This window comes from Phacochoerus africanus, chromosome 3 (genome assembly GCF_016906955.1).
Source record: "Phacochoerus africanus isolate WHEZ1 chromosome 3, ROS_Pafr_v1, whole genome shotgun sequence".
NCBI lineage: Eukaryota > Metazoa > Chordata > Mammalia > Artiodactyla > Suidae > Phacochoerus > Phacochoerus africanus.
This window is the reverse complement of record NC_062546.1, coordinates 32,376,386-32,394,424: the sequence shown is the minus strand read 5'-3', so window position 1 is coordinate 32,394,424 and position 18,039 is coordinate 32,376,386. Positions and strand designations below refer to the sequence as shown.

General features: G+C 50.5%; 1 protein-coding gene across 1 annotated transcript; it reads right to left on the bottom strand.

Annotated features, from left to right (window-relative positions):
- Positions 1 to 8,709: 8,709 nt before the first annotated feature.
- On the bottom strand, positions 8,710 to 16,873 carry VSX1 (visual system homeobox 1). The gene is made up of 5 exons (XM_047770352.1): positions 16,450 to 16,873; positions 13,519 to 13,597; positions 12,888 to 13,011; positions 11,460 to 11,640; positions 8,710 to 9,740 (listed from the first exon to the last, which is right to left on the bottom strand). The coding sequence occupies exons 1-5, from the start codon at positions 16,871 to 16,873 to the stop codon at positions 9,454 to 9,456; spliced, it is 1,095 nt and encodes a 364-aa protein (XP_047626308.1). The 3' UTR covers positions 8,710 to 9,453.
- Positions 16,874 to 18,039: the final 1,166 nt, after the last annotated feature.

The following is an 18,039-nucleotide window of genomic DNA, read 5'->3' as shown; positions in this document are numbered from 1 at the left end:
CGGACACTCCCCAACCCCGGCTCCGCCTCTGACCACCCCCCCCCCGCCCTGCCCTGTCCCACCCCTCTTCACCCCACGCAGAGCTGGGCTGCGAAGGGAGGTGGAGCCCCTGTGGAAGGGGAGTTGGGAGCGCGGCGGCGGAGGGGGTCCCCTGCCGGGCTGCCGGGGTTTCAGTTGGTGCGTCCCCGATGAGTTCCGACGGCTGCGCCGTTTTGTCAACCGCAGATCTGCGCGGGCAATGTAGGCTCTCCTGGGCGCTGGAAACCGTCGCGGGTGGGAGGGAGCCGGCACAGATGTTGGTGACCCGCGGAGCGAGGCGCACAAGTTGCTCCAAGGACCACTCGTTAGGTTTGGTCGGTTCAGCATCTCAGAGGCTGAGAGCAAAGTGTTCATCCCTTTGTGGGGCCTCGAGATTGAATGCTCGAGCGGCCTGGGTGGCCTGTACGCCTTCCCCCAAAACATACACAAGTAGTCCCCGTGGGCTAAGTGGGCTGGTCAGGGGTCCTCGGACCAGGAGACTGTAAGACCTTGGGTCTGGGATCTGGTGCTTTTATACAGCAGAGAAGCAAACATTCCACCAGCCATGATTGATTTGGAACCGTGGGAGTTCTCAAGCGCAGCTCCAGCATCTGTGGCCTGAGGTCAAACTCTGAAGTTTCTAGCTCTGTATCCCGGGACCAGTTCCTTAACCCCTCTGTGCCTACACCGACTCCACTACTGAGTTCCCTGGTTACCCCTTCCAGGCTGCACATTTCAGACATCGACTCGTTTATTCTTTAAGCAGCCCTGGGGAGGAAAACAGAAGTAATGTCTCCCTGGGGGGGGGGGGAGGGTCTCCCAGGGGACCCAGTAGTGAAGGCTGTGTTCCTGTTGTCAAGCTGGGAAAGATAGAGGGAAACCCACAGAAACTTGTGGCAACTAGACTCTTAAATATTACAACAAGCACACAAAGTAAACATAATGTAAACAGAAGGGAGAGGGGATTTTTGAAAACTGGTTGGTCGAGTGCTTTGGGTTTAGGATAGATCCCTTCCTGTTAGCAGTAGGAGGTATTTGTGCTGTCAGTCAGCCCCAGCACGTGTGCCTGTGTGCCTGTGTGTGTGTGTGTGTGTGTGTGTGTGTGTGTGTGTGTGTGCTCACCCTCCTGCTACTGCTTTTTAAGGCTGGGAAACCAGTGATAACAGCTAGCACTAGACATGGGCCCTGCTCTGTGCCGAGCATTTACTTGCAATTTTTACTTAATTTAAAAATTATCTGGTTCTGGACTTTCCGTGTGGCTCACGACATAACTATTCAGTATTGCTTCTACAGTGGCTGTGGCTCAACCCCTGGCTCAGGAACTTCCATATGCCACAGGTGCTTTAAAAAAAAAATTATCTAGTGCTATCAAGTGCTGCCAACTCTCAACTCTCAAGTGGAACAAGGGACTCATTGAGCAGAGAGAAATAAACAGAATTGCTAAAAAGCACGTGGTGCCAGCACACCCACTCCCACCTCAATATCCCCCTCACTTGGCCTAAATCATCATTTTAAATAGATTAAGTAAATTGCAACAGAGAAAGACCTTAACTGTGGCCCAGGGGTGGGGGGAGTTGTCCCCAAAGATGGCCGCTAACACTTCACTCCCTGATGTAAGAGGCTCCCCCACAAGAAGAGTCTGTGTCCCCCACAAGTGGGCAAGCACTGCCATTCCCACTGTCCCAGGTCCAGACCCCACAAGATCACAGCTGCAGCCTCTGTGCTCTTGGAACCCAGCCACCATGCTGGAAGTGTCGAGCCTTCTGGAGGAGGAGATTCTTGGAGAGAACAATGGAAAAAGTACATAGAACTGACAATACTTTAAAATAAAGGAGCATAAAGCTGGCATTTCCTTCAAGTTGGATAAAGAGAGGTGATTGTGTGTTCAGAAAACTGCGGAACCATCCAAGTGGCACAGAATTGCACTTCCTAAAGCCCAAGCTACCCAAGCTGAGGCCTCTGAGGCCAAGGCCACCAGCTGCCTCCTAGAAGCCACCTTCTGGGAACTACAGCAGGTGGAGCCACACTGCACCACGCGTTTGGCCACGACCATGGCCAGAGAGCTGCTTCCCACCGGTCCTCCCGTTCTGAGGGAGCTGCTGCTGGCCAGGCAGTGCTGGTCATGGATGCCTGTGCCTCTAAGATGGGCAGGGTCTTCAGTGTGTGCAGAAAGCTGGACCTCAGCAGGTGCCAAAGTAGGAAGCCTGGGAGAGTTTCTGCCGGAGCTGGGCTTCCTTTGTACCTCAAACCTGATGTTCAAGTCGGAAACAGTGATCCTCACAACCCTGAGAGAAGGATACTCTGATCCTCACTGTACAAAGGAAAAAAACAGGAGATACTCCCACCCAAGGCCACACAGCTGGAAGGGGCCTCCAGCGCTCACAGCTTTAACAGTTTAGGGCATTTCCCTTCCTAGGCCCTCCCTCCCACACTGCTGGGAGCTGCAGCCCTGGACCCCTCTAAGAAGCAGCTTTGTGGGTATCATCCCCAAGACCCACCAGTCCCCCCAGGCAAGCCCGCACTGAGTTGCCAGACGTCCATGCTCCTCTGCCCTGCTGCCCTCACTCTCCCACCGACCCTCAAAGACAGGGTGTCTGTGGAGCCCCTCCTGTGTGCATGGCCCCGTGTGGAGGCTGTCAGCTCAACAAGGATGAACCAAACACAGCCCTGAGCCCAAGGTTACAACTTGGGGTTGGGGTGGGGAGGGGGGAAGGCTGCAGTGAGACAGGTACCAGCTCAAATGACTGAAATGTGAAGCAAAACCAAAATGAAAAATCCACACTGAGAGCCTAGAAGTGGGTCAGAGGAAAAGCAGACCCTGCCTGCTTCAGGGGGTCTGAGACAGGCAACACAGGGTGTCAGGCTCCTGGCCCACGTGTCCCCATTTCCCAATGTCCCCATGACCTCAGTGGCAGTGAGGATGCACGGGGAGGCTTGTGTTGATGGCTCCAACAAGGGGGCCTCCGCCTGGAACACTGGACACCAGCTCCTCGGGAGTAAGCACGCACACCCCGTGTGCCCTCCCACCCAGCTCCCAACTCAGCAAACTGCCCCTTCCCAGCTCGAGAGGCACTGTCCATCCTGTCCCGTCCCCTGTCCTCCACCCCAGCGCAGCTCTTGCAGCCAGCTCCCCCGCAAACCAGCTCTATCCTGGACTCCAGTGCAACCAGAAACAGTCTGACAGATGTTGGTCCCGTAGCTTCTGAGAATGGTGGCAGTTCTGGCTGAGAAGTCTTGTATTTTGACACACAGAGAATTAAAAGTTGAGGGGCTGGGCAGCTCCAGGGAAGGTGCTGGGTCTTAGAGTTTCCTTTGAGCCTGAATCACAATCAGTGGGCAGGTGGGGAGAAGGGCGCCTCTACTAGAGAGGTCAAGGACAACCCTACTCTGAGAAGCCAGCCCCACACCAAGCCCCTCACCCTGAACAGCCTATAGATCCTACACATGCCAGAAAGGCCCCATGGCCACTTGTCCTCGAGGTCCACCTGGCAGAGACCTATGCAGTCCCTTCGCTCTGACTCCAAGGCCCAATGCCCAGTGAAGGCTGCCCTGTCCCCTTCATGACTCGGGCCAGCAAAAATCCTTGGTCTGATGCACGTATGGCAGTGGTCACCCTGGAAACTGGTCTCCTTGGGATAAGAGGAGAGTGGGAGGGATAGAGGGAAACTAGGGAGCAGCCTCTGAGAGGGTCTGAGAGGTCAGGCCCCTCCTCCTGCCTGAAGCACCAAAGGCAGCTGAATCAACTTCGCAGTCCCCACTTGTGGCCGCAGGAATGTCTCTGGGGTTCCCTGGCCTCTTGGCTCAATCAGCCAACATGTGATGGTTTATGATACAAAGATCACAGCAGGGAAGGGCCAACCAGAAAACCCGTGCTGACCACCTGGCATTGGCCCCTGTTGTGTTCCAAAGAGATTACACAGAGCCCATCCCTGAGAGTGTCAGCTGAGAGGGAGGAGGCTTGACCAGGGACCAAGTGACTCTGGATTGATTAACTGTGGATTGATTGGATGGAAAGATGAGGAGGGATAGAAAACAAGCCAGATTTCTAGTCCTGTTGATTTTGGGGAAACTTTTTTGTTTGTTTGTTTTTGGGGGGTTTTGTTTGTTTGTTTTTTGCTTTTTAGGGCCATACCTGCAGCATAAAGAGGTTCCCAGGCTAGGGGTCGAATCAGAGCAACAGCTGCCAGCCTATGCCACAGCCACAGCAACACCAGATCCGAGCCATGTCTGTAACCACATCTGTAACCTACACCACAGCTCATGGCAACGCTGGATCCATAACCCACTGAGCAAGGCCAGGGATTGAACCTGCTACCTGAAGTTTCCGAGTGGGATTCGTTTCCACCATGCCACAACAGGAACACCAGATTTTGACAAACTTTAAAGCTGGCCAACACTGCCACCTGGAGATGGATTATGAAAGCTGCTTCAGAACAAGTGGTCAGGAAGAATAGAGCCCTGTCTCCATCAAGGGAAACCCAGGAGCATTTCCTGAAAGAGCCCCTCAGAACAGTTTTGTCTCTCCAGTGATTTAACCAACGAAGACTGATTGCACCCAAAGCAGCCCTAAACTCAGGGGGAGGAGAGAAGAGATCTGTATACGACAGAGAGAAAGCAAGGTGTTAGCCTGGGCTTATGAAGTAACGGGAATTATTTACCTAAAATGAGGATAAGTTGAAAAAAGGTGAGGCATTTGCGCCTGAGTCCGTGTGGGCTCCTCTACAACGTACTATAAACTGGGCAGCTTAAACACAGAAAGAGTGCCAACAGGACAACCATAGGACTGAACACATTTCAAAGGGGAGCCGACCCCACCAGGTGTTCAGCGGGTGAGCTGCAAGTCTGAGGAAGAAAAACTGACCTGCCAGTCAGGCCAAAGCGCAGCCACATGCCTGCCAACAGGTGGCGCCAGCGTGTTATTGGTGGTGGCATTTATCCATTTATTTTGGGGGGTTTGTTTTTTTTGTTTTTTTTCCCTGCTTTTTAGGGCTGCACCCGCAGCACATGGAGGTTCCCAGGCTAGGGGTCTAATTGGAGCTGTAGCCACCAGCCTACGCCACAGCCACAGCAACAGGGGATCGGAGCTGTGTCTGTGACCTACACCACTGCTGAGGGCAATGCCTGATCCTTAACCCACTGAGTGAGGCCAGGGATCAAACCCACAACCTCATGGTTCCTAGTCGAATTCATTAACCACTGAGCCATGACAGGAACTCCTATCTTTCTATTTTGATAGAAAGGGAGAAAAGGCAGCCAGCCTTGGATGAGTTTTTAAGAAGTGGGGAGAGTCTGAAAGAGAAGGAATCCATGGGTACTTAGAGTTCCCTCTTGACAGATACCTGTGTGGAGCCTTACCTTCGGGGGTTGGGGGGGAGGTATTGTTTTGTGCACTTTGGACCCGGATGTTGTGAACGTGGTCCCACTCTCATCAGCTGGGTGGCAGATATTGGGAAGAAGGTGACACATGTGGGAGATCAGTGCTTTCTGTCCTAAGGTTGTTGAACCCTTTGCATCGTGGGGAGTCAGCTACCAGGCTTTACTTGCTCAGCAGAGCCCAGTAGGGAGAAGGCAGGGCTCTCAGCCTTCAAAGAACTTAGTGGCTCCGAGGACACCATATGCAAGAGTCTGTAAATGCCTGGGAGGATGGAAAGTGGTTTTCTCTCCTAGATAGAAAGAACTCTTCCCAAAATCCTGAGTCTTGCCAACCTCTTTAGCCCACTCAAAAGATTTGAAAAATGATTAACCTGCCCGCTTACCTCCAAAATAGTGGCCTTCCAACAGTAAGCTTCCCTTATTTAAAACAAAATTCTATCGGAGTTCCCGTCGTGGCGCAGTGGTTAACGAATCTGACTAGGAACCATGAGGTTGTGGGTTCGATCCCTGCCCCTGCTCAGTGGGTTAAGGATCAGGCATTGCTGTGAGCTGTGGTGTAGTTCGCAGATGCGGCTCAGATCTCACATTGCTGTGGCTGTGGCATAGGCCGGTGGCTATAGCTCCGGTTAGACCCCTAGCCTGGGAACAGCCCTAGAAAAGGCAAAAAGACAATAAATAAATAAATAAATAAATTCTATCATCAGGAGTTCCCACTGTGGCTCAGTGGGTTACAAACCCAACTAGTATCCAGGAGGATGCGGGTTCAATACCTGGCCCTGCTCAGTGGGTTAGGGATCCGGCATTGCTGTGGCTGTGGCCGGCAGCTGCAGCTCTGATTCCAGCCCTAGCCTGGGACCTTCCATATGCCACAGGTGTGGCCATAAAAAGCAAAAAAGAAAAAAAAGTATCAGAGTTCCCTTGTGGCCTAGCAGTCAAAGGATCCAGTGTTGTCACTGCTGTGGCTAAGGTTCCATCCCTGGCCTGGGAACTTCCACATGCCGTGGGCACGGCCAAAAAAATAAAAATGTCAATGTCACAAAAGACAAAGAAAGCGGCTGCAGAAATTTCCGGATTGAAGGATGTGACAATTAGAAACAATGCAAGATTCAAGACTGGATCCCAGATGGAAAAGAAAGGGGCTGTGAGGGATACCATGGAGAGTAGGGGGTGGGGAAAGAAGGTAAAAGTCTTGTATTCAGATTTAGAATACTGTATTGTTTTCAGATTTAGAATATTGTAATCAACACTATACTGCAATAGACGAAAGCTTTGTATTCAAATTAAAGCACTGTATTTAATCCAGTATTAGATATTGAATCTAATTAATACTGTGTTGTAAGAGATAAAAGTGTTATATTCAGGTTTAGAATTTTGTATTCAGAGTTAAAGTATTGTATTCAGATTTTCTGAATTGGTAACTCCTCAGGTTATGTAAGATAATACTCTTATTCTTAGAAAATGCACAGTATCAGGAGATTAGGAGGTAGGTACAGCCACTGTGGAAAACAGTATGGAGAGTCTTCAAAAAATTAAAAATAGGAGTTCCTGCTGTGGCGCAGGGGAAATGAATCCGACTAGTATCCATGAGGACACAGGTACTATCCCTGGCCTCGCTCAGTGGGTTAAGGATCCAGCATTGACATGAGCTGTGTGTAGATCACAGACACAGCTCAGATCCTGCATTGCTGTGGCTGTGGCGTAGGCTGGCAGATGTAGCTACGATTCGACCCCTAGCCTGGGAACTTCCCTGTGCTGCAGGTGTAGCCCTAAAAAGAAAAAAAATTAAAACTAGAACTAATACAACCCAGCAAATCTACTTCTGGGTATTTATCCAAAGGAGATAAAATCACCCTCTGGAAGATATATCTGCACCTCCTATGTTCATTGTAGCCTTATTTACAGCAGCCAAGACATGGAAACAACCTACATGTTCATCGGCAGATAAAGAGGTAAAGAAGATATGCTGTATATACAATGCAATGCTGTTCATCACTTTAAAAAAATAAGGAAATCCTGCCATTTGCAACTACATGGATGGACCTTGAGGGCATTATGTTAAGTAAAATAAGTCATACAGAGAATATGGAACACTGTATGATCTCACTTATAAGTGGAATCTAAAAACATCAAATTCATAGAAACTGAGTAGAATGGTAATTGCCAAGGGAAATAGAGGTAATTGCCAGGGGAAATAGGAAGATGTTGGTCAAATGTACAGATTTTCAGTTAGAAGATGTGTAAGTTCTGGGGATAGAATGTACAGCACAGTGACCATAGGTAACATTGCTGTATATATGAATGATGCTATGGAGACTAGAGTTTTTGGTTTTTGGTTTTTGTTTTTCTTAAGGGCCACACCCGCAGCATATGAAGGTTCCCAGGCTAGGGGTCTAATCGGAGCTATAGCTGCCAGCCACAGCCACAGCCACAGCCACAGCCACAGCAGATCCAAGCCATGTCTTCGACCTTCACCACAGCTCACGGCAACGCTGGATCCTTAATCCACTGAGCCAGGCCAGGGATCGAACCCACAAGCTCATGGTTCCTAGCCGGATTTGTTTCTGCCGTGCCACGACAGGAACTCCAGAGACTAGAGCTTCAACCTTCCTAACAACCACCAAACAGTAATCATGGGAAGGACGTGTTAACTAACCTTACTGTGGTATCACACACTGTACACTCCAACCTACACAATGGCGTAGATCTATTATATCTCAATAAAACTGGGAAAACAGAGATAAGAGGGCAGACAACGTATGCAGCTTCCTCTCAAATTGTTCCAGATTCTTCCCACCACCTGCCTTCCCGCCACCCTCAGCCTTGGCTTCAGCCTCGATCTCCAGGTGCCAGAAAGAATGAAAGATGGTGGGGCTCCCAGTTTTCTGCTGCTGCAGTAAGGACAGGTGACATTTATTTTTCACAATAGTCTGGGACCAGCCCAGGATGAGAAAAGTAGGCTAAAGGAAGGAGGCTCTGGCTTCTCACCTGGAGGAACGGGAGAGCCAGGCCCAGCCCAACAGGGAGACCAGGGGAGGCCATGGGGACAGGCCTCCTTTCCTTCCCACTCTGCCTTCTTCGGGAAGCTCGGCATCTCCCTCTCAGCCTCCCATCAATCAGGTGTAAGTTCTGCCTGGATTCAACTCAGAAAGGAGAACTAGACATGGAGCCACATAGGAAGAGCTGGAGAGACCATGTTTCGAGGTCACAGGGGACCCTGCCAGGGGTGGCCGGAGGTGCCCATGAAGACAGAGGAGGTGCAGGAGGCCCGAGCACACCACACAATGCTTCGTTTATTTTTAAATAATAAATAAGTGGCAAAGGAAATACAGGCAAGGAAACATTCAGGAAATCAAGTCACTAAAGTGCTCTCAAACATAAATTTTAAAAAAAACCAAGAAGCCTGGTCTGACCTTAACATACTGTTTACAAATATTCAACGGTTGTTCCAATTTGGCCCCAAGCTGTTTGGGAAGGGAAGGGACGGTGGGCTTTCTTTGCGGAAGAGTTCCGAGGACACAGAATTATTGCCTAAGAGAATGGCAACATCCAAAGCAAGTTCAAGGTAAAGATGCTAAATTTCATTCATTTGAGGTCCGCACGAGGTCTTCACTATTTGTGAAACTATTTGATTCTCTGCCCGTTAAATAATTTTGTATTTTCTGATTCCAGGTAAGAACATCCGACTTAACCTGTTAATCAGTCAGATTCCTTGTAAGGATTTAACCTGTTAATCTGCAGTATTGTGAACCAGATCTCAGGCTGTCTGGCAGTGAAAATGGGTTTTGGACTTGAAAACCTCCCTCCTCAGGTTCTACAGAAGAGAAGAGAAGTTTTACACCAAATTAACTGGTTCACCTGCCTTTAAGGAGTGATTTCCATTATAGAATGAAATGGAATTTTACCATAGGTCACCATTTGTCTTCTTAAAGCAAATGGCATTGCATTGCGTCCTGACACTTAAAAACTCCAACTGTAAGTACTTGTCTTCCACAACTTTCATCTTTCGAAAACAGCGGTAAGGAATGTGCACATTTCCAGCCCTGATGGGGAGGAGCTGAGGCCTCATAAGGCCTCCCCCTTCCTGGGCTGGAGCCCCTTTAGCTCCTCAGAGTCTGAACAGCCTTGGGTCCCGGCCTCCTGCGGTGCTCTCTTGGCCTCCTGCCGAGTGGAGTTGGAGAGATCCATGGCCACATCTTGGCCACTTTCAGGGCTGCCTTCATCTGAGCCCCTCTGGGGTCCTGCCTGAAGCGGGCTAAAATCTTCCTTGAGGTGGTCAGAGCCCCAGAGTCCTGCCAGCTTTTCTTCACTTTCTGCTTTCTTTATCATCCCTGTGGATTTTTTATGCATCCCTTGCAAAAAAAAAAAAATGAAAATGAAAATAAGTAAAAACAGATATCTCCAAATACAGCAACTAAGTAAATTTCTTCCATGTCATTATTCTCATTAGAATTAGTCCCCTTAGGATGTCCCTTGCTGATGTCCATCTCTGGGGACTGCAGGAGGGTCCTTTCGGTAACTCTCAATATCAGGTTTGTAGCCTGGTGTCTGCCAGCTGGGCACGGCCAACCAAGGTGCCTTGTTTGAACGATGTCATGGTTTTTTTTATTTACTTATTTTTATTTATTTATTTATTTATTATTTTATTTTATTTATTTATTTTTTTTTTTTGTCTTTTTGCTATTTCTTTGGGCCGTTCCCGCGGCATATGGAGGTTCCCAGGCTAGGGGTCGAATCAGAGCTGTAGCCACCGGCCTACGCCAGAGCCACAGCAACTCGGGATCCGAGCCGCGTCTGCAACCTACACCACAGCTCGCGGCAACGCCGGATCGTTAACCCACTGAGCAGGGGCAGGGACCGAACCCGCAACCTCATGGTTCCTAGTCGGATTCGCCAACCACCGCGCCACAACGGGAACTCCGCCAACAAGTTTTAAAATAAAATAAAGGAGTTCCCGTCGTGGCGCAGTGGTTGGCGAATCCGACTAGGAACCATGAGGTTGCGGGTTCGGTCCCTGCCCTTGCTCAGTGGGTTAACGATCCGGCGTTGCCGTGAGCTGTGGTGTAGGTTGCAGATGCGGCTCAGATCCCGAGTTGCTGTGGCTCTGGCGTAGGCCGGTGGCTACAGCTCTGATTCGACCCCTAGCCTGGGAACCTCCATATGCCGCGGGAGCGGCCCAAGAAACAGCAACAACAAAAACAACAACAAAAAAGACAAAAGACAAAAACAAAAAAAAAAACAAAAAACAAACAAACAAAAAAACACTTGTTGGCAACATTTTAAAATTAGGAGATTTACGTCAAAAACCAGATTTCCAGCTTCTCTCAAAAAGTCGGCTGTGTGGCAGCACTAGGCCACAGACACACAAACACAGTAAGCACCACCCACCTGCTCAGGTAAATTCAGGAGGGTGGACTGGGTTACCTGCCCAACAACATGCTCTGTCAGGCTCTCCAGTCGCCATGTCTCCCATCCCAGCATAGCGTCAGGTGTGTAGGGGTTCAAAAAATGTTTGCTGAACAAAACCCTTCTGCCTCCCCAGCCTAAAATGCACCCCCACCCCAGTCTCACACCCTCCTTAGGGTGCTGTCCCTGACTCATTCCTTTAAGGTCTCTGGTAATAGCCAACAGAAGAACAAGGGTGCCAGCTCTCAGAACACCCAGCCCAAAGCCTGGGCCTCTCCAGTGTAGACTGTTCCAGCACCAAGCTAAGGGACAGAAGAGCTACATGGCAGGTTGTTAACGGCAGAATGAGGACCAGGAGCTGGACCTCTTGAGCTCTGAACTGTGTGGTTTCCAAACCTTCTAAGAGACCTCTACATGTGGGAAACGTATTTCACGTAATGCAAGTGTATCGTTCCACTCCTAAAACCAGGGCCAGTTGGCACCTTTCCTCACACTGCTGCGCAATTCCAATGAAAGATAAGGCCAAGCTTGTAATTTATTAAAAATGGATGAAATATTCTGAGGCTGAATCTGGGTGCACTTGCATTGGTTTGCCTGGTGATGGATGACTGGTGTGGGGACCCCTAACCTCTCCGGCAGGCTGGCCATAGGGCCCCCTTCCTCACCTAGGAGCCAGGGCACACAGGAGCCCAGCAGGCCGCCCTCCGCGGAGCTGAGGACAGAGTCAGGTGGTGGGATGCAGTGTCGCACCATCGCCCCGTAGAGCCCATACTCGGCCATCACGCTGCTGCCACCCCAACGCTTCTCCCGCTTGCGCCACTTGGCCCTCCGATTCTGAAACCAGACCTGGATTGAGGCAGGAGGGAAGCAGAGGGCTTAGAGGAGGAGACGGGAGGAGGGGCACGGCCCCCTGCCCTCTCAGGGAGCACCTGGGACCCGAGAGACTGGCCATGATGGGTGATTGGGACCGGTTTCCACCGATGTTTCCATGGAGGCAGGGATGATGAAACCAAATCAGAGTATCCCAGCCATAAACAAGTTGAGTTTTACACTGATGGGAACAGTTCACCCAGGCAACGGCCCCTTCTACTCTCAGGTTGGTGAACTGTTCTATCTTAATAGAAGAACAGTGTCCAAAACTGTGAAGCTGTTCAAAAAGTGAGTGGGAGCTCTCTTGTGACACAGCAGGTTGAGGATCTGTCATTGTCACTGCAGCAGCTCAGGTTCATTCCCTGGCCTGGGAACCGCATGCCTCAGGACACAGCGAAAACGATAAATTAATTCAATAAAATAAAAAGTAATAAATATCATTAAATTTTTTTAAAAAAACACTGTAAACCAACTATAACAGAATAAGTAAAAATCATTAAATTAAATAAAAGGAAATCAAATAAAATAAAAAGTGAGTGAATAACATCTTCTAACCAGGAGAGGATGGGCTGTCAGCACAGAGACCAAGGAGCATGTATGACAGCTCTCTGTAAAGAGAGAGACCAACCCCGTATGTGTGTACAAGTGAGCGTGTACATGTTCCAGGCCAGATGTGCACGAGGAGCTGTGCAGAAAACCCAAGGCAGGCTACTTACATTGGTTTCTTCAAGGGTTTCAGTGGAGGGATAGTCACTTTTTCATTGAGATCGTTACGTAGTCTCTGGATTCAGCTTATACTATCTAATTTTTTTCATTTCAGGGCCCCATCTGTCTCATATGGAAGTTCCCAGACTAGGGGTCAAATCAGAGCTTCAGCTGCCGGCCTACACCACAGCCACAGCAACACCAGATCCGAGCCACATCTGTGACCCACACGGCAGCTTGCAGCTCCTTAACCTTCTGAGCAAGGCCAGGGATGGAACCCAAATCTTCACAGACACTCTGTCAGGTTCTTAACCTGCTGAGCCACAATGGGAGCTCTGCACTGTGTAATTTTTAGGAATGATTTAATAAAAGGAAGAGGTCATCCTCTTCAAACTCACCCAAAGGAAGGCTCTGGGATCTAAGTGGCCCTTGGTTTGTGTGTGAGGGAAAACCCTGGGGCACCCCCCTGCATGAGAACAGCGTGCTCGCTGGTGTCTTTGGGAGGAGGAGCCTGGCACCTGTATCCGGTCTTCCGGGAGCTCAGTCTTCACAGCCAGCATTTCCCGGGCATACACGTCAGGGTAGTGGGCCTCGCTGAAGGCCTTCTCCAGCTCCTCCAGCTGGTGGGCAGTGAAAACCGTCCTGCAGGGAGGCCCAGATGCTTGAGTGGGCACCTGCCCGCCTCCAAGGACACTGTGCTTCCCCCCACCCCCCGCCCTTGCCACATTGTCCACAGCCTGGAAGTCCAGCTCATGATAACTGGACCCCCCACCTCTGAATGGTTAGCCTCTGGAAAATCTGCAATTTGGTTCAAACAAAACAGTTTTTTAGGTCTTTTTCTTTTCCTTTGGCCATACCCACAGTGGCTGTTTCGGGGGCTGGGGATCAAAACTGTGCCACAATAGTGACAACATCAGATCCTTAACCCACTCCATCAACTCACTCTAAGAAAACAGTAAAGGCCCACAAAATTGTGTCTGTAAAATGCTACAAAGACGGACCTGCGGCCCCCTGGGAATCGCAGAATTACGTTCCCAAGTGGCTACTGTGCCCTTCCCACTGCAGACTAGGAGGCCCTGGGCCTACCCTAACTCGCAGGACCAGATGGTCTCAGAGGCTGAGTCCCAAGGACAGGGGCAGGGCAGGTACCTGTGCCTTCGCTTCTTCCTCTTGCCAGGGGTGGGGGGCAACTTCAGGTCACTCCTATCTTCAGGCAGGCTGTCATCTTCTGTCAGCACAAGAGGAAAGAGGGGACTTTAAAGGCATGCATACTTTTTTTTTTTTTGTCTTTTTAGGGCCGTGCTTGCAGCATATGGAGTTTCCCAGGCTAGGGGTCCAATCGGAGTTGTAGCCTCTGGCCTACACCAGAGCCACAGCAATGTAGGATCTGAGCCTTGTCTGTGACCTACACCACAGCTCATGGCCACACCGGATCCTTAACACACTGAACAAGGCCAGGGATCAAACCTGCATCCTCATGGATGCTAGTAGGGTTCGTAAAGCACTGAGCCACAATGGAAACTCCAAGGTGCACATATTTTTCACTTTGTTTTATGGATCTTAATTTGAGGGTTGAAGCTATGAACCTGTCCAGATGTGAATATTTAATAACACAAGCCTGCATTTTTCACACTCACTGTATTCCAGGTGCTGTAGCTTGGGTGCATTGCCCATGCATCACCATTTTTCTTCATAAATTAAAAGAACTCCAAGGTAGCTGTCATTATTATTCTCTTTTTACAAAGTAGGAAATCAAGGCAGAGAGAGATTAACTTACCCAAGATTACATAGGTGGTCAACAGTGAAGCTGGGATTCAAACCCCAGACTGTATGAAGCCAAAGCTACATGAACACCAAATGCATTTCCTGCCCCCTTTAGCTTCCAAATCCATCCACTTCTTTGTGCCTCCATCTCAGCTTCCTCATCTTAACCAACACACCATTTCTCAAAGGGAGGGCCAAGGTTTGTGATATCAGGACCCTCATCAGGGCTAGTTCCCTAACCTACTGTTCCAATTCCAAATCTCAGGAAGTGAGGTCCAGGAAGCTCATGCTTGGCTAGGGTGCCCAGGTGATTCATAGATGCACTCAAAGAATCTTAAGAATGCTTTATCTTTTGAAATAAATTATATCAAAAGATTTTTCTAAGTTGAGGGAGTTTCCATCATGGCTCACCAGTAATGAACCTGACTAGTATCCATGAGGATGTGGGTTCAATCCCTGGCCTTGCTCAGAGGGTTAAGGATCTGGCATTGCAGTGAGCTGTGCAGATGCAGCTCGGATCCTGCATTGCTCAGGCTGGGGCGTAGGCTAGCAGCTGCAGCTGTGATTCAACCCCTAGCCTGACCCACAGATGGATCCTAAAAATAAAAAAAAAATTAAAAAATTAAAAAATATATCTAGGTTGAAAGGAAGATTAGAAGACCAAACTATTGGCAGATTCATTGTTAAAAAAAAATATTTGCTTCAAAACACTAAAAAGTGAATTAATAATGGCAAAAAAACAGTAAAATAATGTTTTACTTCTACATCAATTAGTTCACCAGAAACTTGGATTACAATATAGTATTTGTGCTGTCCAGTCTGGACACATAAGTTTTTTGAGATATGAAATGTCTCATAAGACACATAAGTTTTTTGAGATATGAAATGTGGCCCATCTGAATTGAGACCTGCTGTAAATGTGAAATATTTGGTGTATTTTGAAGATCTAATACCCCCAAATAAACTATTAACAATTTTTATATTGATTACATGTATAATAATATTTTCTGTGTATTGAATTAAATAAAATACAGTATCTAGGTTTGTTTCACCTATTTATTTCTCCTTTTTCAGGTAGGTTTGAGAAATTTTCATTACTCTTGAAGTCACATGATGTTTCTACTGGACAGTGTTGGTCTTGATCTTGCAGAAATGCCCTCATAGACTAGGATGTGGTGGCATTTTGCCTTCAGCTTTGTCAGTCTTCACAGGGAAAGAACCCACCCTATGAAGGTGGTCTCTGCATTTCTAGTGAAACAACTACTAGAGGGCTTCATTTTATCTTACCTAGAGACTCATGAAATAAAGTCCATTCATTTTTTACCTTTATTTTTATTTTTACCTTCTCATCTGGGGCACATGAAAGTTCCCAGGCTAGGGCTTGTATCATAGCTGCCGCAACATCTGATCCCAGCGGCACCTGAGACCTACACTGAAGCTTGTGGCAGCGCGCTGGATCCTTAACCCATTGAGTGAGGCCAGGGATGGAACCCCCATTCTCACAGAGACAACCATCGGTTTTTAACCCGCTGAAGGGACAGCGGGAATTCTCACAACGTGAAAGCTGGCCTGCCTCTGATCCAATCTGCTTCCTCTAGACATCAGTAGAGAGCCATGTAACCCTGCCTTGGCTGAGGGATGGTCAGCTCTGGGGTCTATACAAAGTTTATGTGCGCCCACCTTTTCACTGGTAATTCTCAGTTCTCTCCTCCCCCCCCCCAAATCTCTCTATTTCATGGCCCTGTCTTTATAGATTTCCACTGCTCCCTTCTCTTCTCCACTATCCTCCCTGACTTCTCTGAGGTGCACTGCTGCCATAGACCGGGGAGCTTCTTTCTCCTGTGCCAGAGGGGCAGAGAAGCGCGGGACCCCCACGCCCATTTCAGCTCTAGGAGGACAGTTCCAGGCCTCCACCTCGTGCTCTTCAAAGGCCAGTCAATGAGTCCATCAATTCAGGGAATGCTCAAGCGCTGGCTGGTACTGGGTTCGGTGTGCTGACAAACCAGGCGGGCCCAGGCCTCCCAACCTCCGCTGTTCCCTGATCCTGGCGCGGAACACTCCCCCCACCCCCAGGACCCCAGGGCAGATTCGCACCGGGTTGTGGGGGTGTCTGCAGGGCGGCGGCGACCAGGCCCAGAGGAGAGGCAGGGATGTGGGCAAAGCCAAGGGCAGAGGGTGCTCCCTGGTGGGGCCACCTCTGGGGTCCCGACTTCCCTGGATCTGGGGAGCTGAGGTGGGGCTCGGCGGGGTGCTGAGTGTCACCCTGCGCACCACGCCGAGGCAAGGGGCAGGAGCGGCACAGACTGGCCTCATTACCAGACGTCGAGACGCTCTCGCTGCGCTTCTGACGGATGCTCGTGGGCGGTGAGCGGCCGAGGACGTGCGGGGCGGGGGGCTCAGGCCCCTCGGGCGGCAGGAACGGCACGTCGGCTAGAAGCAGGCAGGGCGCCCGGGCAGCCGCAGGGGGCTGCGCGCCGAAGCTGCAGAGGAGGCCGAATCCCAGCGGGAGGGCCCCGCGCGCCAAGCCAGAGTCCCCGAGCCCTGGACCGGCGCAGGGGGCAGCCGCGGGGCCTTCGCAGCAGGATCCCGGCCCAGGGCCTGCAGGTGCAGGCAGCTCGGCCTCCAGGCCCAGCAAGTCAGTGATGGCGAAGCCCCGGGGGCGCGAGCCAGTGGGCGGGCCTCCGGGCACCAGCGCCCTGCTCCTGGCACACCCGTCGGAAAGCGCGTCCCGGCCAGTCATGGCTTACTGGGCGGCGGGGCTGAACTCTCTCGGTCACCTTTGCGGAGGGGGCGCAGTTCTGAGGACGCTTTATACAGTCAGGAGCCAGGAGGGCTCCAATCAGCGGGGTGCGGGCGCGTCACGCCTCGGACCCCGCGAGATGGGGACGCCACCAGTTCCCCTCCCTTCGGTCGCCGCCCTCCCAGCTGCAGTCCCCTCAATCGGCCCCCATCCCTCTCCCCTCTCCTTTCCAATTGTCCCTCTGCCCACCCTGTTCTTGGTGGGAGGAAAATAAAGAGGGGAGGACCGGCTCTCTGGCCATCTCTCTAAGAGCCACAGGTTCCAGATCCCGGCGTGGTCTTCTCTCCCCTTCTCGGGTCTCGGGTGGAGGCCCCTGCTTGCAGCTGCCCTGGAGCCTCCCTGCCCCCATCCAGTCACTCGTTAAGACCTAGGGCCTATTCCCTGCCGCGCTTTGACTACTATCACTAAGACCCCCGCCATCCCTCCAACACTACCGCCACCGCCGACAAGACCTTCCTCGAAATTCCCCAGGGGAAAGGAGTGGAAAACGTTTATTTAATCAGTGCCCACTCCACCTCCAGCCATTGGTGGAGGCGGGCCATCGGCGCCATCGGGCCATCAGCTTGTCGCAAAATTCACCGGAGCTGGAGAAGGAATAGGAAACAGAGGCTGGGGCAGATGGACCCCGCCGGAACTGCGGGGAAGGGCGCCACGTTTAGCAAACTAAATTCCAGGAGGTGCAGTGAAATCACAATTTCAGATGAACAGTCACTTTAGAAATATGTATAAGAACGTATCTGTATTTTATCTGGCGACTCCTAAATGGGGAGGGTAAATTGGAAAATTGGGCCTGTGTACTGAGACTCATCCCACTTCACGGAGGCTAACAAATTATTGTTTCATGATTATTCAAAGAAAGCCTGATTTTCATGTGAAATGCCCGTATTTGTTCAAGATGCAAAACGAAGCACGTGGGTAAAATTCTCCTGGCTCACACGCCAAAAAGTTGAGCCCACCCAACCAGAATCGCTGGGAGCCCTGAGCCCACCCTTCTCAAATAAGGAACGAGGGAAGCAAAACCTGTCATTCCCACCCTGAGGGCGAGCAGCCGGCGGCCGCCCAGCGAGGGATGCAGCAGCTCTCCCAGCGCCCCGCGGACGCCTCTC

Excerpts from the sequence above, each read along its gene's own strand:
- VSX1 (XM_047770352.1), bottom strand. The coding sequence starts at position 16,873 with ATGACTGGCCGGGACGCGCTTTCCGACGGGTGTGCCAGGAGCAGGGCG. Across the intron at positions 13,598-16,449 it reads CGAGAGCGTCTCGACGTCTG|AAGATGACAGCCTGCCTGAA; the intron begins GTAATGAGGCCA and ends TTGTGCTGACAG. Across the intron at positions 11,641-12,887 it reads TCCCGGAAGACCGGATACAG|GTCTGGTTTCAGAATCGGAG; the intron begins GTGCCAGGCTCC and ends GCCTCAATCCAG.